This window comes from Artemia franciscana, unplaced genomic scaffold (assembly GCF_032884065.1).
Source record: "Artemia franciscana unplaced genomic scaffold, ASM3288406v1 Scaffold_1697, whole genome shotgun sequence".
NCBI classification, from domain to species: Eukaryota; Metazoa; Arthropoda; class Branchiopoda; order Anostraca; family Artemiidae; genus Artemia; species Artemia franciscana.
Window position 1 is genome coordinate 27,425 of NW_027062923.1, and position 24,343 is coordinate 51,767.

General features: G+C 34.6%; 1 protein-coding gene across 1 annotated transcript in view; it reads right to left on the reverse strand.

The window, feature by feature from the left end:
• The window catches only part of LOC136042667 (DDRGK domain-containing protein 1-like), a 44,806-nt gene extending 25,618 nt beyond the window's left edge, over positions 1–19,188 (reverse strand). The window contains exons 1-3 of the mRNA XM_065727631.1: positions 18,962–19,188; positions 12,563–12,670; positions 9,577–9,728 (exon numbers count right to left, since the gene is read on the reverse strand). Of these exons, the coding sequence (XP_065583703.1) occupies positions 9,577–9,728; positions 12,563–12,670; positions 18,962–19,046 (345 nt within the window). The 5' untranslated portion in view covers positions 19,047–19,188. The remainder of the gene's footprint in view (positions 1–9,576; positions 9,729–12,562; positions 12,671–18,961) is intronic.
• Between the last annotated feature and the right edge of the window lie 5,155 nt (positions 19,189–24,343).

The following is a 24,343-nucleotide window of genomic DNA, read 5'->3' on the forward strand; positions in this document are numbered from 1 at the left end:
CTTAAGAGCCCACACTACTTTGGTACACAAAAGCAGAGAAGGACACCTTTCGATGACACAGAAAAAACGTGTTCCTTTTTTACAAACACCAAATGCGCTCGTTAATGTCAGGGATAAAGATCACGGTCACTACATCATATGATAAAGCAATAGTATTCGAACAGTTTTACCGTATAACAACAAATTTGGATGTTACCGTGAATGTCAAAACCTGGTCATTCGCTAGAGAATTTCTAAAATACCTTTCTTCTCCATGGAATTAGACATCGTTTCAATTCATATTTTTCTGTTTTATGCAAGGTTTGATGGTAACAGGTTAGGATAGGTTTTTAACCTGTTTCTGAGATTTATAACGTAATTTAACCTAACCCAACCTAATCTAACTTTAAATTTTGCCATCAAAGCTTGTATAAGACTGAAAAAGCCTATTTGCAAAGCCAATTGAATCCAGGCACAGAAAAATGAATTTCGGAAATTCTCCAGTGAATGCCGACACTACCAGATGTCGGACATTCACAGAAACATTTTTATTGCCCAGAAAAACCTTATTCTTGTTTTACGGGAAGCATATGATCTTACTTATGGTAAAGCTAAAGATCATTATCACTATCACACGGTCATACGGCCTGATGATAAAGATATGGTCGAACAGCCTTGAAATATAATAGAAATTAGAGACCACGCAGAAACACTTTCTTATTGCTTAGAAAAATCTTGTTCTCATTTTAAGAGTAGCAAATAGTCATTTGTCTTTTTTTTCAACCGTAGAGGTAATAATCATGTTCTCTTCATCACATGGACATAAGGTAACAGTGAAAAGCTATGGTCACTCAAAAAGATTTGCCATGTAGGAGCCAATGATGGTATCTTTTATTTACCAGAAAACTCAGGCTCTTGCCTTGTGAGCAGCAAATTATTTTCTATATGAAGCTGCTTAAAGAGGCAAAACAAGCTAAAATCTGTTCCTTATTTTTCTCCTTTGCCAAACATTTCGTCCCCTGAGAGCGGTTTTGTCATAGCAAATACATCAAAAAAAGAGAAAAATAGCTAGGAGGGTCTCCCGAATATTATATGAAAAAGGTGAAGTTTTCATTGTCAAAAATTGAAATGAAATACAGATACGACAATCTTACCTTACCGAACTTTTAGTAAATTTAGATACGACAAAATGGTGTGGGCTGCCTGTTCTTTTCACCATGAAGGGACGACAAATGAATTCTGATGCAGCAAGTATAAAATTAACAAAAACATCAGAAATGCTCATTTTTCTTGAGTTTCTTTGCTGGCCGCCCTTTTGCTTCAATGGAATCCTCTTCTGGACATGGATCTCGTGCAGATGGAGAGGCTTCCAAACGTTCAGTAGCCCCTTTGGCTTTGTAGTACTGTTCAATCTTGGTTTCAAAATACTTCTGGTCTTGGTTGGGGATGAACTTCAGAAGATACTTGACATATTTAATTTTCGTATCAGGTAGATCAATATTTTTGCAGCGACGTTTGGGCAAAACAAGACGTTCAACAACACGGACAGCCGAAGTGTTGGCACACTTTTTAACCGAAGTACATTCTTGTGATATAGTAGCCATTTGCAAGCCTCCAGAGAAGTAAATTTTGAACCAAACTCTCTTAGCGTTATCTTGACGGAACTCACGTTGTTTTACCATTGAATACGGTACCAACGGGTACTTTTACAGCTTTGCTGGCTTTTGGAAGACAAAGAACTTTGACTGGGTCATTTGTAGGACATTCAAAGGACGTATCTTTCTTACTTTCAATAACTTCCTCACCAGATCTAGTGGAGAAAACAAATCAAGGTGCTTTAGCCCCTGCTCAATAGTGCTATGTACAGCATCAACCTCCTTTATAGTCGAATGACCTGGTTCACAAAACTTCATAACCACTCTTTCTAAGCGTGAAAATTTTCTTTGAACATCTTAAATGGCGAAGCTTATAATTGAGTTTCGGCTCTGGGACACGCAGGAGTCCAACTGACAGATATCAGGGTAACTATTAAGACCTTTTCCAGTATGGCCACTAGTCCACTAGCTATTTCGTTTGCTCCACGTCCAGCCTCAAACTCGGACCAAATGCAACAGTATACCTCATTAACTTTCTTACTGTTTCAGACTGTTTAAAGAAACTTACTGTTTCATTATAAATCCATTTTTTAATGTTATATAACTCACAGGCACCAATTTTCAACGATTAAGTTGAATAAATAAATTTTATTTTGCCGTTTATGCCGTTTTCTTCTTCCTTGCCGCCGAATTTTCAATTAAAGTACGAGTTTTCGGTCGTTTTTGACAAAATAATACTACGTTTTCTCAGCCCCAAAATTATTCATAGTCAGGTTAGGTTGGGTTAGGTAGGTTAGGGTGGGTTAGTTGGGCGAGGTCAAAAAGTGTTTAAATTTGAATTTGCGATAAAAGCGATTATTATATTTATAAAGAACATAAAAAAAGGCATCGAGTGGTATGTTCACTTTATTTGTAAGTCAATAAAATGAACTGCAAAAAAATTTACCGACAGACTGCTGCATTACAAGGAAGCACTATCAAAACACGATCATAGCCAAGATTTATTCTGACCACTGATACGCAACAAAAATCCTAACAAATCAAGTATTTGATCATATCAAATTATACTCAATATATCTACAACATATCATATAATATATATATATATAATATAAGATATAATATATACTATATTCTTGGAAAAAAAATATCAGTCAATTCCACAAAAATGAGGTTGGATTCCTGTAAATATTGTGCAGCTTGTGCAGATGTAAATAATGTCCGTTTGTGTCTCATTGTGAAACTTTTACCAAATCTTTTCTTCTTCAAAAGTATATCTCGACGAAGTTACGACACAAATGCCCATGTAATTTTCCCATATGAGATACACAAAACCGCTTTTAACAAAACGGCAAAATGTGAGATACGATAAACGAGAAATCCAAAATTGGGGCACTTCTAGTTGAGATACGATAAAATGGTCGATGAAATCGGATAGAGCAATAAATCTCATAATAGATGGCAATGTTAACTCCACTTCCCGAAAAAGTTGCAGATACGACAAAACCGCTCTCAGGGGACTTAGCTACGCCTTATGCTACGGACGTGAAATACAAGATTAATCAATATATACATCACTGCAGTTCTAATAATTGTAGTGTTAAAACTTTTCTAACAGCATAAAAAAGAAAGTGCAATTCGCCAGATTTAAGTATTCTTATTTGAATTCTGAATGTAATGTTGAATTTTTTTCAAACGGTTCGTGGTAACGAACTGTAGTAAGGAGCGACCAGGCTCAATAGTAACCAAAACTCTAAAAAAATAAATTTTGATATCAATAGCTATATCAAAAGAATCGCATTTTAATGCTGATTTTAAATATATAAGTTTCATCAAGTTTAGTCTTGCCCATCAAAAGTTACGAGCCTGAGAAAAATTGCCTTATTTAAGAAATTAGGGGGAAATACCCCCTAAAAGTCAAAGAATCTTAACGAAAATCACACCATCAGATTCAGCGTATCAGAGAACCTTGCTGTGGAAGTTTCAAGCTCCTATCTACAAAAATGTGGAATTTTGTATTTTTTGCCAGAAGACAAATCACAGGTGCGTGTTAATTTGTTTGTTTTTTTGGGTTTTTTTTCCCAGGGCTCATCGTATCGACCATGTGGTCCTAGAACTTCGCAAGAGGGCTCATTCTAACGGAAATGAAAAGTTCTAGTGCCCTTTTTAAGTGACCAAAAAAATTGGAGGGCATCTAGGCCCCCTCCCACGCTCATTTTTTTCCCAAAGTCAACGGATCAAAATTTTGAGATAGTCATTTTGTTCAGCATAGTCGAAAACCATAATAACTATGTATTTGGGGATGATTTACTGCCCCACAATCCCTGGGGGAGGGGCTGCAAGTTACAAACTTTGACCAGTGTTTACATATAGTAATGGTTATTGGGAAGTGTACAGACGATTTCAGGGGGATTTTATTTTGTTTGAGGGGTGGGGCTGAGGGGAGGGGGCTATGTTGGAGGATCTTTCCTTGGAGGAATCTGTCATGGGGGAAGAAAAATTCAACGAAAAGGGCGCATGATTTTCTAGCATTACTATAAGAAAAAAATGAAAAATAAACATGAAAACGTTTTTTCAAATGAAAGGAAGGAGTAGCATTGAAACTTAAAACGAACAGAGATTATTACGCATATGAGGGGTTCTAAAAATACCTTAGCATAAAGAGCGAGATATTTAGGAGGAGATAAATACCTCGCTCTTTATGCTAAATTATTTTTAGTAATTTCAACTATTTATTCTACGGCCTTTCTGATTCAGGGGTCACTCTTAAAGAATTGAGACAAAACTTAAGATTTAGTGAAAAGAGCGAGGTATTAACGAGGATTCAAACCCCCTTGTATACATAATAAAAATATAAGATTATGAAAGTTTGTTACGTAAGTTGCTAATTTATTAGTTACGTATATTATTTACTAATAAAAACGTTCGTTAAAAATTAAAAGTTCTAGTTGCCTTTTTAAGCAACCGAAAAATTGGAGGGCAACTAGGCCTCCTTCTCCGCCCCTTATTTCTCAAAATCGTCTGATCAAAACTAAGAGAAAGCCATTTAGCCAAAAAAAGAATTATTATACAAATTTCATTTTAATAATTTATGTGCGGAGAGCCAAAACCAAACATGCATTAATTCAAAAACGTTCAGAAATTAAATAAAAAGAAACTAATTTTTTTAGCTGAAAGTAAGGAGCGACATTAAAACTTAAAACGAACAGAAATTACTCCGTATATAAAATGGGTTGTCCCCTCCACAATCCCTCGCTCTTTACGCTAAAGTTTGACTCTTTGCCACAATTCTACTTTTTAAAACAATTAAAAGCCTTAGCGTAAAGAGCGAGGGATTGCGGAGGAGACAACCCATTTTATATACGGAGTAATTTCTGTTCGTTTTAAGTTTTAATGTCGCTCCTTACTTTCAGCTAAAAAAATTAGTTGTTTTTTTTTTATTTAATTTCTTGTATAGGCTACACAACCATGTGGTTATAGTTATTTTGTTAACGCAAATGTTCATATTTTCCTTGATTGATCTGTCTTTTCTTTAAGTTAAAGAAGACAGGTGTTGGAATAGACAGTAAATAAGAATAATAGCAAGGGTCTTCATTAATTTGCGTCATTAAAAAATTGTGGTCTTACGGGTAGCAACAGATTAACGACATGAAAAATAAAAATCATCTCCACTGGTTTCTTTTTTTCTAATTCTAAAATATCAGCATCCACGTCTAAAACTTTTGAGAGTATATTCTTATTCGTCTCCATTAAACGACATCCAGTAAAACTCTTTTTAAAATTCTTGAGATGTAGGAAAACGATTCAAAATCACGATGTAATTATGGACAAAACTCCATGTTAAAGAATCGTTTAGAGGCAATATTGATTAATAACGTGAAACTAAGGAAACACATCAAAGAAGACGATTTATTGACGGTTCGAATTGCGTTTGCACGAATACGCATTTTTCCCACAGCTCAACGTAAAACTCTGATTTCAACGCTAAATTCTTTGGTAAATCATGCCATTTCGGATGATTTTTTTCTTCAGGAGATTCCTTTTCCTGTGAGATAGGCCCCAACCCCGTTGCAGACTCATTAGATATTTCAGTCGAAGAACAGGGCAGTTATCCGTAGAATAAGTGAAAATGAAACTGAGTTTAAAGCGAATTATCGTGAAATTGCAGTCTATAGAAAGCTTGGAAATTAACAGTTCCGGGTAAAGGGAGTATTAGAAAAAGGAAGTATTACCTCTCGCGCATCCATGGTTCCAATATAATTGCCTAAATTATTCAGAACCATCTTAACAGAGTGGCTTTGTTAATTAAAAAAAAAAAATTGTTGCTTTATTTTAGCGTTTTGCTAGGTGTGTATTGATTCATGTGCTTTTCGATAGAGTTAGGCAAGATATAGCAAAATTTTACCCTATTATTGCATGTTCATTATACATAATGTATCAGAACTGGTAAGTGTCATAAAAGGGATGACATTGCCGACATCAATCGAGTGGCAAGTTAGAAAACGATACAAGCAATATGGTCAGTTAAAAATATTTTGCTATAAATTCAACAACGAAATTCGAGTCCGTTAGTTTCGATCTAGGACCAAGAACTATTTTAAAAGAATCTTCTCCCAAGTAAAACCTCATTTCTAATGTACTTCTAAAACCGTTGGTAATTAAAAGCAATCTGTTGGTAATTTCTTTTACACCGCATTTGACCTCAGTGTTAGGTAAAATCTTGTCAAAAACATAGCTTAGATATTAGGAATTCTGTTAAAAAGCTAATAATGAAATAGTTAACCTAATAATAAAAGAATATGAAATATGACACATTGACCATTCGAATGAAGAAGCCCGTAGTCCCAACATTTCAAGGCTTTACTTCACCAGAATACGACCATTCCCTTGGGAAAATATGCTAATTCCAACTACGGCCAGATCAGGAGGGAGGGGTTCCAGTCTAATACCACTCCTTCCCCAGTCATTAAGTCTCACAAATTTTATATTTCTATTACAGTATTATAGTATATGTTGCATTATTTGTCCGGTTATTTTTTAATCTTAAGTGAAAAGTGGAACAGCAGGGAGAACATTGAAAAAATAAATGTCTTATGTGAAACAAAAAAACAACAACATTAAGCTTCAAATCCTCTGAAGAGTGCAGATATAACACTGCATAAATAAGGGCTAAAAAACTTTTCGTTGCTAAATATTATGAGAAATTTAGCTTATATCTAATTTAAAAACAGTCTAAAGTGGAAATAAGTAGAAGGAAATGTTTCTTTGATATTTTCATTACTGTCGTTAATCATGTAGCCATGGAGGTTTTAATTTCAGCAGCGTATGTGCGTAGGACAAGGGATTTAGAAGGGTCTAGACAAAACCAAGCGTAAATTACATTTGCAAACTAGGGGCAGATTCCAAAGGCTTAAGAGATAAAATAGTTATGAAGAAACTAGCGTCCTAAACATTCGTGAAAATAAAAAAAACTAATTTTCCCCTTTAAAAGAAATTCCCTGTTGCTAGTCACACCTAGGGTTTGGCCAAAATCTGGTTTTGGGAGGGAAACCCACTTCGGGAAAGTAACGTCAATTTATAAGTTACGTTATTTTGCGACGTTATATTACAAAAAATTATTATAATTTACCAACCTGAGAGATAGGAGTGCCACCAAATCTTAACCCTTGTGACATTAATACTGCATCTTGCAATCCCTTCACACAAGGAGAGAAGTACCGAAAAATTAAAAAAACTTTTCCAAGCTTGTTGTCATAGTAGTATTAATGGATAAAGCAAGGGAGAGAATACCCCGTTTCTGGGACATATTCAATTAGAATCTCAACCTAAATATGTTTCTTTAAATAATTTAAGACAAGGTCTCTTACTGCAACCAATTGTTTTACATTTTACGGATTTGCAACATTTCATTGAATCTGAACAGGAAGGAATAGACTGCATTCCACTTTAACTGACACAAAAGTTCCTTTCACTTGTACTTTGTAAACTGACATAATATATACACGTTCTCACAAAATTCCTTGCATACACGGGAATATTCTATGGAAGCTAGCAGTTTTCCCCAAGAGGACAATCGCCATCATAATAAACAATTCAAGAACCGTATTTATCCTGCGATACTAGATATGTTCATTACAAAACACGTTACAGTAAGATACAGGAGAAAATTAAATAGGTGGGTGAGATAAAAAAAAAGAAGAAGAAAAATATACATATTGGTTACAAGCACTCAAGATAAAAAAAGAAGCAAAACAGAATTAACTTGGATGCCGAATTCTTAAAACAGAACTCAAAAAAGGGTATTTTTATTGCAAATGTATGCATATCATCACAGGTGCATATGTATACTTGATTTGTTTTTGAAAACGGATCTTAACCCCCAAACACTTCCAATGGCTGTGCAACCACTTGAAAAACTGGTACTATTTCCAAACAGCATTATTTACAATCTCTGTAATCCAACACACTCACAATAATTGTGAACGACAATCATTAGTGACACAAAAGAGCATTAAAAAAACACATTAGACAAGATCAAGTCAATTTCAATGAACTTTAGGAAAATAGAGTAAAATTTTTCTTTTAACCTCTTTTCTCTTTTTAAAATATCCTTCAAAATGGTATGACTTTTGCCGTTCTAATTCAAATGTATCTGATCCAAATGTGCGGGCTAGATTGGGCCAATGACATCATCTCGTCTGGCCTACGAAATCTTCACAGAGATGCAATACTTGTCGTAAAATATTTTACATAAATATACAAAAAAAAGGAAAACTGAATAACTGTCCTGGTATTTGTTCTTGGGTGCGAACTGACCAATGTCTGAATGTGCTGTTAACTCTGGTTCCATACTTACAGACTTAAGGAGGAAGAGAAATCATGATTTTCAAAACTTCGGAAAATCTTGTCAAGCAAATTCCACAGCTCTCTTCCTTCGGATTTCACCTGGTTTGAGCTCAAGAACAGCTAATGAAGTACTTTTATTCAAAATCACATATTCTTTAAAAGGAAAATGCTCTAAGCAAACAGATGTATAGAAATTTTGCTTTAAAGAATCAAAAAACGAGATAATGACGTAGAGAATTAAAATCCTATTAGGATAGATTATAAACGATTAAATTACCAGAAAATGCAGCGTCACGCTTGGGATATTTTACGCAGCAGATTGAGAGGGGTGCTTGAAGGCAGGTGGGTATATGCCGATTTGAAGGATTGCAAACAGCCATTAGCAATGAATACTTATTTGACAGGTTCTTTTTTACTCATAAACTTGGTTTTTCCTCAAAGCGTTAAATATTTCACAATTTCATATACTTTAAAGGATAAAAAATACAACTGAGGATGTTCTATCGCCTTACTGCGCTTGCCAGTAAGAGACATAAATTGTTACTAGTAGGATGACATGAGTGGTAGTGAGGTTTTTACGAGAGTTCATCTTAAATTTCACAAGTCAAACTGAAGAGTAGCACAATTTTTCTTCTTCGTTTTCGCAACCTCGCAACAAAAACTGATTCTTTCATTTGCAAGTTTCTGCAAGCATTACCAATTTAAAAGAATTAAACATACTCATATTTTGAAAAATAAGACCAGGAACAATAAGAAAACAAATGTTAGTTAAATTTTTTAGAAAGGTGATACACGTGTATAAAGGTTCTTAAGTAGGCTGTTCGATATACCATCAAGTAAATATAGTAGCAGCTGTCCAAGTAGCTCCCTATTATATTGATCTAGCAGCCTCAATAGTTCCCATTCTTTGAGTAATTGTTTTTCTATTAATTAAACAGTTAGATCAAATGGAAAAAATATACTAATACTCCATTCTTTGCATATTTATTTGATTGTTGCTTTTTTTTCACGTAAATATGTAAGAAAATGCCCTCTATGGGTCTTCCGATGGCTGAACTTAGTAGTCTTCTGCGATGCTAAAAGTACAAAATAATAATGGGCCTGTAGATGAACTTCAAAATAAAAGTGTCTAATGCTGCAAGACTCCACAACTTACTTCTCTCATTTTCCTTTTCTCTGCCTTTGCTTCTAGTTTTGCCAACTTTTTCTTACCCACTTTAACACCTTCAGGAATTTCAACTTTCGGGCCCTCCTCTTCACTTTCAGATAATTCTTCATCTGATCCTTCTAATTCCCTTCGTCTAGCTGCTGGAAAAAGGAAATATAATAAAGCTTTGAATTATCACAAAATGAAAATACTGAGATACTAAAAATCTAAACCCAGTTAGAGACAGAAACAAAAAGCTATTCAACGGCAAGCTGATAAACCCTTATATTTTTTTAAGAGACTCATACACAGCGCTGATGATTTTGTCAAAAGCATATCTCTGAAACTATGCTAAAATATCCACAACTCTTAAAAGTAGACAACTTTGGACTTGTCCTTGTTGTCCTTTCTTCTTTTGTATCCCCCTTATATCCCATTAAAACACTTCATTTAGATCTATTATTCAAAGATGCGTTTCATATACCACTTACGAAGAGGAACGAGAGAACATGGGAAGAATGATAGCTCAAATGATAAATCGGAAAAACAAACTTCACTTATGAAAACATTATAATCTCTTGGTAAATTTCATATAATAAAGCATGCCGGCAAAAATCCAGAAAATTTCCCCTCTAATTGTTTGGATAAGGAAAAAAAGAATATTAATGCATACAATGTCAACAATGAAGGGCTTTGAAACTTTTTCCGAGTCTATTTCTTTGTTATGCTAAGCATCAGCTTATAAGAAAGATTCAAATAAGCCTAATCCAAAGAGAAATTATTTAGATTCCCATTTACCATTTTCCGTGTCAATTTTATCATTCTGTGGACAAACAAAATCATTCATACTTCTTCAAATTCATTGTCTTTTATAGAAGATGAACAGAATTACTAGCCTTTTACCTCAAAAAGGCTACCGCAGATGTTAACTGAGGTTACCTGTTAGTTTTGCAAAATTAAAAATGATATCCAAATCATTCTGAGGTCCGAACTCTAATGCGGGATGGATTATCTTGTGAGAAGAAAACATTCGCAAAAAGTTAGTAACTCTTTTAAATTAAAATTGCTATTATAACTACTAATTACTATTATAACTAAAATTGTCCTCCACTGTGTGCTTGATACAGGGGCAGATACAGAGTTTGAACCCCTTCTCCCCTGAAATGTTTGTCCGACTCCTAAAAACGTAACAAACATGAGTATAGAAAAATTGATGCGTTTTTTGAAAAATTTTCTACCCCCCCCCCCCAAAAAAAAATCCTTTTGTAAACACCCCACCCATCCACCCCCCAGCGAAAATCCTGGATTGAAACCTTTAGCAAATATGTTTATGTACTCCATTTGTACCGGAGAGTTTCAATTTCATCAATTAAAGAAAAGGTAAGTCACCATTCGAACGTTCTTCATATAGACCTATTATTGTTTTTTGCACTATTAGCAAGATTTCTGAGCATACTTCTCTTCTTTAACTTAAAAAAAGGCCTTCATTATGGGTTGGGTTGGCAGCAGACGTATTGGATTCTGTCTCCTTTCCTCCTTGATAATTCTTCCAAGGGGTCTCTATATTTGTAACTTAGGCCTTTCGAAGGCGTTCAATAGTGTGGTCTCCACAGTCAGCTTTTTGCTTCTCTTTATATTCCTGGGGTCAACACTGTATCCAGGGAGGGCGTAGAGTTGATCCCCCCCCGAAATGTTTGTCAGACTCGTAAAAACGTAACAGACATGAATATAAAAAACTGATGTGTTTTTTTAAACAATTTTGTTAACCCTTCCCCCCATAGAAAACCTTTTGTTACCCCCCCCCCCCGAACGAAAGTTCTGGATTTGACTCTGCCTGGGGATAACCTTTCTACTATAAAGTTTCTAAAATTTTGGCACTCAAATTCTTTTCTTCCACTAATTTATGCATTTGATACAATTATAAGGGCGCAAACAGAATAAAGGAAGGGAATAATCTTACCTCCTGCCCTTTTTAAGATTCGGATTTCTAGTATTTTAGTATTCCTGGTGCTAAGATACCTTTTTTTGAATTTGCTGATGTTTCTTACCTTGTTTATGCGAGGACCTGTTTCTGATTAGCAGTTCTAAAAATGGTTTCTAGAAAAACAAAAAAAAAAGAAAAAAAACTAGAAGATTATGCAAAGACTGTTGCAAATAGAAGAAAATATAAAAAAAACAAGTCCTGTACGGTATAGGAAACTCTCTGATATCGTTTATGCGTATTTATCTTCTCTCAACTACTTATCTGACTTTTTCCTTTATTATTATTTTCGTTTTGTGTGATTTTTTTCTTATTGTACTTAATCCTCATACTCTTTTTGTCTGGGTGGGTAATACATACATTACAAAATTAATAATTTATGGCTGTTAAGATCATAGGCTTCTAAAGTGTGCATTATCATTCCCTGGGGCACTGGGATAACCAAGACAATTTCAAGGGGCTATCGATATCATTCATGAAGACTAGAACATCTTGAAATAGGCACAAGTTATTTACTAAATTCAAAACAAAACTTGAAGAAAATTTTAGCGGCTAATAACATGGCAACTTCTTAATGTGCCAAAATATCTTACAATAAACGAGTCATTATTAGAAAATTGTGACAAAAGCTTGCTAATTCCTTCTTTAAATGTACAATTCTAGAAATTAACAGTAAAAAAAAATGTTAAAAAACTCCAAACAAAGGGAACAGAGAACACTAAGAGGAAAAACATTCCAAAAGGGCTACATTCTATTTTTGCTGTGTTTTCATTTGAGTTCTACCATCTTTTTATTCTTTTTTTCCTATGGTAAGCATTGGATTCATTAGTAGCGTACCCAATAATTAACGTAAGCTTAAGATTTTTAAATTACTTATTGTCAATTTAAGAGCAAAAAATCATCCCACCATAAACTCTCACTTAACTTACAATAGTAGCATAAGCATTAGCCATATGTAAACTGAAATTAACCTATGCGTTAAATTATAAATCATTTTATCGTATCTGGACTTACCACTTACGCGCATGCGTGCCTGATTATGTCTTCCTCCTACTGCTCGAACTTGTGCAGGTCGGTTAACAGCTGGCTCAGGAATTGCTGCTTCCTCGTTTGGCTTTTCTTCTACAAATAAAATAAACAGCCTATAGATGCAAGCCGCAATTCATAACTTTCACTTTAGTACTTATTACTAAAAATACAAAAGAAGTTTAAGAGCTGAAGCAAGTGCGTCTATTACTATTGAAAATACTTGGTAAATATTAGTGTGTCCGCCAGGCTCTGGCAGTTCTCATCCTTCCATTATCCTAATTCATGTACCAGTATTACAACAGTTAACGGTAAAAATTGTTTATGCATAAAGATGGCAGGACGCAAAGGGGATTCCCATAAAGAGTTTTTCAGCTTCAAGCAAAACAAGTCAAAATACTCAAAACGGTACGTATGTATATCTGAAAAATAACATTTGGAACACAAATCCCATCGAGAATAAAGGTCAAATAAAGTACTGAGCATAGTAGGCTACAGATAAATATGATAACATTATTAACCTGACTTTTTGACAGCCCTTCTAAAGAGGTTATAGGTCAAGAATTAGGTACCAGATGCCCCCCAAGGATATTGTTCTCCTTTACTGAAATGCACTAAAGGCTTTTTTTATTACATACAAAATATTCAAGGTAAAAAACTTCAAGGAAAGAAATTTTTGAGATAGTGATTTGGTGACAATCAATTTATAAAATGACACTAATTCAGTAATTTGGCACTAATTTGTATGAATAACATCTTCCTTTAAATCCATTTTTCACATTATAATCCCAGAGCCTTTTCAGATTCCCTTCCCCAAAAAAAAATTAAAAAATTTGGAATTTGTTTGAATTCTGTTGAAATTTACCATTAAAATAGTCTAAAGGTTAAATAACTACAGCTCTGGGAACAAAATGACACCCCACAGCCCCTGGAACAAGGGTCATAAGTTACGCGAGTTACCAATTGTTTACGTATAGGGCTGTTTTTTTTTTCAAAAAAGCGGCATTTTGATCCTGGGTCTCCAAAAAGGCTTAGGGTATTATGATTAAACTTTCAGGAAATTTTGAGGGCAATGCTGAAAAAATCAGAACACACTAAGTGCATACTGCTTGTTAAAAGAGTGTATCAGCAATATCTCAGGAAAATCTGAGGGTATTACATTCAAACTTTTAGGACATGTTGAGGAGGATGTTGAAAAGTGATCAGAGGGTATTCAGACCCCTTCCCCTCTTTCTCCCTTTTGATATTCCTTCCTGAAAACTGACCAAATTTTTTATATAGACACTATTTCAAAATAGTCAAAACCCAATAGCTGTGCATCCAGTTACGACATAACCCCCTCCCCCACAGCCTCAAGGGCAAGGGTTTGAAATTACACATTTTGCCCATTGTTTACACATACATTTTGTAATTGAGAAAGGTGATAATGTTTGATCCTGGATGATCAAGATGCTTTTTATTGCAGTTTTTAGTGTAATCCAAGTTTTGTCCAATTTAATCTATTATAGAAATCAAGTCTTAACTTAGGCAAAAATTATCATTCATTTGGGCTTGAGTCTATTTTTCTAAATTTAAGAAATAATTTCAAGAAAATTCTCTTTTTTTGCATCTAAATTAGTATTTTAACTGAATATAACGTAAATGATAAAGCAATATTTCCAAAAGATCTTTCTTTCTTTCAAAATATCTTTCAAAAGAGGCAATAAAACTTAGATTAAGCTGATAGGACCTATAAAAATCTGTCTAGCAAAGCTTTGCTGATGAGAATAAACCAAGAAATACATTAAAATAGTTACTTCTTAAGAAGAATTCCATACATGGTGCCCTTTTAACATAGCTAGGTAATGTCCTGTGTCTCCTTTATCATAATATTTAGTCTTAATCTTTATTTTTGTGTATAACTGAATTTTCCTTTGGGTTATCACTATTTGAAAAACATCCTTTAAGAGCATATGTCTCAATTGGCTCCAAACATATAATTTCGAGTATTTCGTTTTTTTTTTTATTTTGTTTATTTTCATTATTTCTCTACTTATTTCTCATCAATACTTGGGTGTAAATGCCAAACATTACCAATCTAAAAACAATCCTCAAGCTTTTATATATTGCCTAGTGCTATGTCCAGGCACTAGGAGTACAGCTGAGGAACAATCGCAACAGTAGCAACCTTATATTTGGAAACAGCATTGAACAGGGAATCAAATGTTGTATTCACCTTTTAGTTACAAAATTAATCAACTCTCTGAAAAATTTATGTAATTTCGCTTCTGGAGTTCTCATTAATTAATATATGTTATCTTATCTACTTGTGTGTGGAATGTAACCAAATTCAAAATACAATGATTTACCCTAAAAGTAGGGAAGGAGTAAAACTTGATAAAATCTTATCTGACTCTTACTTAGGCTGTAAGTCTACTTCTGAAAGCTACACTCCCTTTGCAAAAATTAATTTCAAACGTTATAAGAAATCAGCATCCTTAAAGGGGATATGAGGTCAGTAGGTTCATATATATGGAACAAAGAATAGTGGCCATATTTTGTTGTTAATCCAAATCGAATCAAATTTTGGTATATACATATATATTTTGTATGTTCAACTAAATCATTAGGTAAAAGAAAAAGATACCATTTAACACTCTCCAAAGACAAAATACAATAATTACTATTGCATAACTGCAAATTATGCCCCTCCAACACAATACCTAAGGAAAACTATGTTGGGTTGCATTATTTTGTTTCTTATCAATAGCTGGGTCATCATGTAAATTTTAAAGAAACAAAACTGCAAACTTCTGTTATCTTATGTAGTCTAGGGCTACATTCAGGCATGAGGGAGGGGGACTACAATGTAATTGCAACAGTAGCAGTTATAGGCCTAATATTTTGGACAAGGACTGAATTACAAATAGTATGTCTTTATTTCAGCAAAAAAAAATAAGGTAACATTCAACAAGTTTATCAAATTTGTGAATCTTTAAATCATGATCTCAATTTCAAGAGCTTAGCATAATAGTGAATAAGGTATCCTTCTTTCTTAGGGTAAGCAAATAAAGAGCCCATAGTAGGTTAAACTCTTGGAATGACCATACAATGTCAAAATTAAATGACTCCAGGTTAACAGAGAAAAAGGCTGCAAAATATTGGATAAAATTCTACAAAAAATCTAGATGAGGAGCTTTTTGCTATTTTGGGAAGTAGTTGAGTTTGAACACTAAAATTCATAGGAATGAATTTTGAGCCTAAATTTATATTTATTTATTTCTAACTCTTACAATAAAAAGTCCACGGAGACGGAATACATAGAGGAAACAACAAAAAAGGAGTAAGGGAAAGAAAAAAAGAGACATCACAACTATCAGAAAAATTAATAAATAACATCTGTAAGACAATGAGCAGCTTTTACATACATACAACTTTAAGTATCACTGTATAAGAAGGGGATACCATGGATGAAAACTGATGTTGGGATTGTGTTTCAAAATACATTTTGATAGAGCTATTGCTGGGTTGGCTATTTTATAGTCATGGACTAGTACTGAATTTCAGGTCCATGGAGACAAATGAAGGAAACATTTTGCAAATTTGAAATAAACTGAGTAGAGTTTACATTTATCTGTTTGTGAGAAAATCTTCCAAAATGGTACTGTGTATAGAAATTGTGGTAGTGCTGTTAAATTATATAGTTTAGCAAAGATTGTTTGGTTGAAATATTTTTTATCCTGGACAACTGAAGCATCTGGATTTTTTTTTTTTCAAGGTGGGAAATCAGCAGCAGACATGTGTGCTTTAGTGATTGGCCAATTGGTAGACCAATATAAACAAGTTTTTTTAACTGGCTTTCCTAAAGGATGTCCCAGTTGGACTTACAGTGTGGGACCCAAACTGCACCAATTAAATAGAAGAATTTCATATTTCTCAGAGCTAAATTCCACCCCCAATTTGGAATATTTACTCTTGAGTACTCTGAAGTTTTCTTTGATATGCAGATATGACCTGCTAAGATTAAAGACACCATCTGAATAACAGACAAGTGTCATGTTTGTGGCTGCCTCAATGCATGAGGATATGCATTTTGATTGAGTATCTAGGACACCATTGTTAAAAAAAAAGTAGTCAAAATAATAGTGCCTTGACACATATCTTTATAAACAGAAACAAAACTATTCAGATCATTTGGTGGGTTACTGGAGCAAGAAAGTCTACTTTGTGGAGCATGTGTTAGGTTAGATGAGCTGGAAACCAGCTAGTTAAATATATTTGTAATTTTAATGTGTACTTTCAGCCTTGAATACAAATTTCTCAAGGTGCAAATAATAGAGGGGTGATTACCTCTTTTTGCAGTATGAAGGAGCATTGCTCTCTGTACTAATAAGTCAAATACACACCTAACATCATGTGCTGCTAGAACAAGACCTTCTTGGATCAGTTCAGCCTCTATTATGACATTATCTACAACACTAAGGGCATCAACAAACCCTATTTTATTCCAAAAACCAAACTGATACAGCAGAATGCTACATTTCTCCATTAATTCATCAATAAAAAGTAGCTCAAATTCATCAATAAATTGAACTCCAACGGTTCACTGAATGTCATAGAGATTGTCTCTGGGAAAGAGTCATCAAACAATTATCTCAACTCCTCTATTTCTAAGCCTTGGAAAATTGCATGACAGGTCTAATCTATTTTCAACATCAGTAAAAAAATTTGTTTTGAAGAACTTTTTTTGTCTTCAGAGGATTCCTACATGAAAACTCCTGCTGAGAAGGAAGGAAATACCACAATAACAAATAAGTGGCACCACTAAATTCCTTATTCACTACTCTTTCCAAAAATAATCTTCCCTACTATGATAGTTGCACACTCTAATGGGTCCAGGTATAGCCCTAAGCTGCTAGTGTTGAAGCATCAATTTTATTTAAAGTTAAGCTCCAATTCAGCTGCCAGTCAAAATCAGTCCAATCTTTGAATAAATCTAGAGTGGCTGACTATGTTGTCTTCTCTGTCCACTATGGCACAGCTATAAAGCTATGCTGCTCTTTTTGTTGGACCAGAACAATAGGAGTTCTTTGCTGTGACTTCTAGTATTGCCTGAGAAAGAGAAGATTTTTTTTATTGTCTTAAAGTTTAGCAGCTTTTGAGTTGTAATCAAATCATCCCCTTTTTCTCAATATGTCAGGGTGGGCAGTGGGAGGACTTGTGGGTTAACAAAGAGTATTTTGCAGGCTGAAGGTAAGTATTGTTGCATTTCTCTGGACACTCTCTAAGTCATTAGCATTCACATTGTAATGCAAGGGGGCTAGAGCCATTCTAAACTTGAAGTGGGGGAGAGCAAGGGCTTTAAGCAATTTCTTTACATATGTGTTTCTTGTAATGAATACACACTCTTAATAAGCCCAAGGACTTGGCTAGCTTTGGCTACCTGGTGTTTTGTGTGGCTGTGAAATGGGTTCCTTGTAATAAATGTACAATTAACAGCCCAGGGGCTTGCTTAGCTTTGGCTACCTGGACTTCCATGAGGCTATGAAATTGCAGCTCATAATCATACATAACTTGAAAGTCCCTCTATTAAGTTACTACTTTTAGCTGGTTGCCTCTAATGTGGTGAGGGTCATTGCACCTAAAAAGGGAATTTTTGACTCTTGACTTGATATGCTCTTAATTTCAGATTCCAGAATGATCTTTTACTTTGCCAAATATGTTTACCTGATTTTACCCAATGGTAAAATTCTAGTTGATTTCTTGCTATCTCAGAAAGGGGTTAGGTTAGGAAAATTAAACTTTCAGGGACGAGTCTAGAGGCTAAAGTATATCCCAGGAAGGTATGTTAAAGTACCTATCTCCACTCCTTCTCCCTCTAGAGAGCCCTGAAATTTGCCTACATGACAGGTCTATACCTATTGAAATTTTGACAAAACAACATTTTACCTTAATTTTCAGTTACCAGTTGCTTTTTATCTGCCTTTAGTTTTGAAAATGCAATTCCTTTTATTTGAGTAGAATTCTGAGCCATATCAATGTTTTTTTCAAAATTTAGGAAATGTATTTGCATATCTTTAAAACCTTATAAATTGGGATTGAGCAAAGTTGTGAAGCTGAAAACAATTTTGTTGTACTTCATTCAAGCAGAAGGTCTATTTTGCAAGGTTCACTTTTATAGCACACATACTTTTAAAGGTCAGGACCCTCTAGAGGGAGAGGGAGTAGAGGTAGGTACTTCAAAATACCTTCCCTGGACATACTTTAGCCTGTAGACCCATCCCTGAAAGTTTCATTTTCCTAACCTAACCCCTTTCCAAGATACCAAGAAGTCACTAACCTAGAATTTTACCCTAAATTCTTATTGAAATCAGAGTAAATTTATCCTAGCTCAGATAAAATTCCTACCTGTCTTTGCTGAAAACCATTTCAAGACAAATAGAGTGACTACCAGAATTAAAGCAGCTGAAACCAAGAAAATGGTGTCATCCATTTTAAATTATATCCAGGTTATACGGTTTTCTCTATCTTTTTAGGGCCCTTGAACGTCTAACTAGATTTGATGACTTTATTATGTCTTTAGAAATATGAACATTTGCAACGTTCACAATTTTTGAAATTTTTGCTATAAATCGCTATGCGTTATTAATACTTTGACTCAAAGGAGTTCGCGCTAATGTAGAATTATAACAGAACCTCATCTAGCGTTTGGCGACTTGGTTTGACTCGAAACTGCTGCGTACTTGCATTTTTAGGTACTAAAACTGAAGGGGGGATAAACAAACCAAAACTCAATCCTCGGTGGGCCTTTCACCTTAGAGTCAACCATGGCGTAATTTGCTATAGGGCCGGAGGGAGGCAACTACCTCCCAGACTCGGGCTTCTCCCAAGCTGAAATCAAGTGTGTTCAAAAATTTTGTCATTAAGCTAATATAGGCCTATATGATTGAAGCATCCACAGAAGCTGATCAGTTTCCTTTAGCATACCTTTGTCTTTATAGTACTATACGGTTCATTTTTCATTTTTTACTTGGTCATGTTCACTTGATAAGGAAAATGGGCTCTTACTTTCTCTTACTTTCCCCCTCCTGCCAGAATTTTGACAAAATTATGACCCTGAAGTCAGCTAGCCTACTTAACCTGTCAAGATTTTCCAAAGCTAGCAGAGGCCACTTCATGCAAACTATTTTTGTGCCAAGTACTGGAAAACATATTTAAGTATACGTGCCAAGTACTCAACCAAATTGTACTTAGGTATCGGTATTTAGCACTCGAACTAAACTACTTAGTGGTTAAATACGTACTTAAGAACGGATGTAAATGGTTTGAAGGCTTTCCTCGTCGGGGGTTGCAGCGGTAGCTCCAACCTTTTAAAAACGAACACGTCCCATAGTAACAAAATTAATAGCCCAAAACTCCTGAAAATAGCAGATCAGATCGAAACACAGAGTAAACGATTAGAACCACTTTGCCTGAAACCCATATAAAGAAAACTTAAAGGAAAACTATAAAGGAAACTTACAGTCCCTTGGTTCGAACAAAAAGTAGAAATATATTAGCTCGAAAAACAAGGGAAGTGGCTACAATCACGATATTATGAATTGAAAGTGTCTTTTTTTTCTGTTTTTTTTTTTCTGCATCTAGCGGGACGCTGAAACATCGTAGAAAACTGTTTAACAGAGGATTCTGAAGGAGATTTTACAGTGAAGAATGAAATATAACCTTTATTAACTGAAATATTAAAATAAATCGTCATATGCACGACGATGCAATACACTTATCTTTTGACAAAATAATATATGAAAATTTTTTGAAAATTTGTATCTCTGCCTATGTTACATAAAGGATCGCCAGAGTTTCTTATAAACGGGATTATGTAATTTTCATTCGTATCATGGTTGTAGAGATAGCTGCAACCTAGTAAAGAACAAACTTCGGAATATAGCAACTAAAAGTCAACATAATACAAGCATCCTTTGAAAAGTTGCTTTTCTGAGGTAAGGTGCCATATTTTCCTTTAGCTGCCTGATTCCTTGAGGTTCGTCTCTTACTATTACAACTAGGTTCAAGTTCTTTTAATTTTCAAGCTAATTTCACTCACCATATCATTGTGATACATTATACAATAGAAAAGATAAATATTTAAAGAGGGTGCCCATAAAGTGAGTTATACTTGAAAACCGGCACCCTTCGAAGAAAAAAATAATATCATTAAAATAATGCAAAATAAATAACAATAAACGATAAAAATAACAAATCACAAAAAAAGAAAAAAAGACACCACATTCAACTCAGAGCCGACCTTCCCAACAAAATAATAATCCTAATATAGATAAACACCAACACCGACAATTATGATTTCATATTAATAAATAACTATCCATTAGGTACAGTTGTACATTATTTTTAGAAATCGAAGTAGAAGAATGTGAATCTATACTACTATCATAAATGTTCCAAAACTTTATTATTGATTTTTGGATAATATCTGGATCGTTCAGTATGAATTCCAGGGCAAGGCAATTTAGCTGGACGTCATCTTAGACTATACCTATTCTGAAAAGAAAACAGCGAGATATCGGTAGAATCAAGAGCTAATGGTAATAATTATTAAATTTGTTTAAGTTTTAAAAAGGATACAATGGACTAGAAGGACGTGATCAACTGGTAGTATGCTCAAAAATTTACAGATACTCTTAGTAGAGGATTTATCAAGGAGTGCCGTTGGGGAAGGAAGGAGTGCTTTTAATGTACGAAAGGTTTTATCTTGAAGAAGCTGAAGGGGCTTAATTCTAGATTTAAAACTATTTAAATAGGTAATGGAACATTAATTAAAGTCAGAATGAAATAAAGAATAATAAACTCACCTAAGGGCAAGGAAAGAGAGGTAAGATTTTAAATACCGCTGTAACCCTACATTCCTTCCTATTTGAATCATTAGACTATTAAGCTGAAACTTCCAAGACAAATTTTCATCAACAATAAGACCTAGGTAATTGCAAGATTCCTTTCTAGTAATGGTAACTAGTTCTCCGTTAAAATGGACATATATTTGAGAAAGCCACAGCAGGGCATGAGAAGTTGAAAAAAAAAATATAATCGGTCTTTGATGAATTTAAAGCAATGTGGTTGTCAGCAAACCACTGCAATACCTTCATTAGACTATGACAGATGTTTTCTCTGACCGATAATTCATCTGTACCAGTGACGGAATTAGCTGTATCGTCTGTGAATAGTAGAGTTGGTCCTTCACCTGCGATTGCGTCCATAAAGTCATTGACATATATTAGAAACAGAAGTTGTCCAAGAATTGAGCCTTGCGGTACTCCTACCTTTCCTGAACATGGGGTTTTACCGATCTTACTGTACCTTCACCCAAAAATTTATTCCTACCAGTAATGTCAAACTGGAGCAAAGAGAGTATTGCCTCTTATTCTGCAGTTGTCAAGCTTACCCAGAAGAATCAGATGACAAATCGTGCTTTTTTCACATCCACGAATATTGTAGCTGATATTTCGTCTAGGTCCATTGCATCATCTAGAAATTGTATTAAAACCAGTATGGCATGCTCAGTAGATTGCCCAGGCCTGAACCCAAACTGATTCATGATAATGAAGTCAATTCAGAAAATTCACCGCTCTTTTGTAGATGCAACGCTTTTCAATTTTTAGAAAAACCAGAGAAAATAGAGATAGGGCAGTAGTTCGAAAGCTGCTTGGGGCTGCTACCTTTATGGAGGGATATAACCCTCACCGACTTGAAAAAAATGGTAAAGATTCCGTCCTTAAAGTAAGAATTAATGACATGTGCGAGCTTCTCATAACCCGAAGTAAGTTCAACAAATCAATAATTCAAAGTCCATCTTTTGGTATAAATCACTGAAATCAGCGAGTTCACGAACATGCAGGTCTTGATTAGTAAACAGAGCAAGTCCACCTTTCGGATGGGTAGCCCTATTTCTATTAGATACTCAATAATTTTTTTTATATCTTTTCAGTTTTTTTTTCTATGAAAATCCCTGGTTTGAGTTGATATTTGTATATTGGAGATATTTTTTTTTTACAATTTTCAATCCAAATAAAACTTAATATCATTCCCAAAAGATTTGATCTATGCTCTGTGACAAACTGGATACACTTGCACTCTTTTTATTTATTTACATCATAAGAGCAGCAGTTTTAATAGTAGTAGCCCCAAAAGTTTCAACTTAATACCCCCAGTTGTTCTCGATATATTGCTGAGGTGTCTTATTGGTAACCATAAACATAATGCCTTTTGATTTAGTTTAAAACAAAATTTAGTTTCAAAGCATAATGGGCCAATTGCTTAATTGTAGGGGGTTGACAGGCCCAATACCCCTAAGGAAATAGTTGCTGGGTCGTTCTACTATGCCGAACAAAATGGCGGTCTCAAAACTTTGAATGGGTTGTTTCAAAAATGAATGGGCTTGAGAAAAAGGGTTCTTGCCCTCCAATCTCTTTTAACTCTTAAAAAGTGTACTAGACCTTTTAATTTTGAATCGAATTACCTCCTTTACATTTTTAAATGGCATTTCTGGTAATTATTGATATATACTCTTTTGAAACCCTGCATGCACACAAATTTTTCGTTTAGATGACTTTTCCTAGACGTTCCCTAAAAGTTTCACCTAATACCCTTAGCGTCAATAGTTACAGTAACTGTAGTGGTAGTATTACAAGTATACACATAGTGCCTTCTGGGTAGATCAACTCAATCACAACTTACCCTTAAAGGTGTAACTTGATAATATAAGTTGTTCTTCAGATACTGTTTTGCCACCTTTTTGAAAGTCCAATGCTCATAGTTTGTTTTGATTTGTTTCAACATCCACCTAAATATTCATTAAAAGCGTCACCTGAATGCCCTTAGCTTGCGAAGTCGCAATAGTTACAGCAGCATTAGTAGCGGCATGTGCATAACACCTTTGGTTTCTTCAACATCCCCTTCAAGACACGCTGAAAGTTGTGGCTCATCACCATCAACTATTCCTGAAGCAATTCTGATGCATCCGCTTGTCAACCTGTTTGTGCAACGCGTGTTTCAAATTATTTCCATACAGTCTCTATTTATCCCAAATTTTTCACCTTAATACCCCTGTTTTTAATAGCAGTCTAATTGTAGTAGCTTAAGCTTTAGTGACACCAGTAGTAACAGAAGTAGTAATAATAATAACAGTAGTAGTAGTATGGGTTAAACCAGTAGCATTCGGATGCAAATATTTTCTTTCGGTTATTTCAACATCCCTCACAACAAGCCCTATTATTTTCAACTTCACACAGCAAACTGTTCCTAAGATATTGCTGTTACACCATTTTGACAACCTGCTTACAACCAGCGTGTTGTGATTCAGTTCACCTTCCCCCCTCAAAATTCCTTTAAAAAATTCACCTTCATACCCTTAGGCATAGTTGTAATAGTAGTCACATTAGTAGTACTCATATTGCTAGCAAAAGTATTGTATAGCGGTAATACTACTAGCATCATAGCTCAATAAGTTTCAAACATGTATTATGTTTCTACTTGCAATAGAATTATTAGTAGTAGTAAATGTAACAGTAACAGTAGTATTAGCAGTAGTGGGCACACGTTTCCTTTTGGTGAGACGATCTTCCCCCTTAAGTATTCTCTGGCAGTTCCAACTTAATACTCAAATCATTTCTTGAGATACGCTGTTTCGACAATTTACATGCACATTGCGTCTTTTGATTTCGTTTGAATTTCCCCTCAATACTGTAAATAGAGTAGTATGGTAGTAGTAGTGGTGACAGA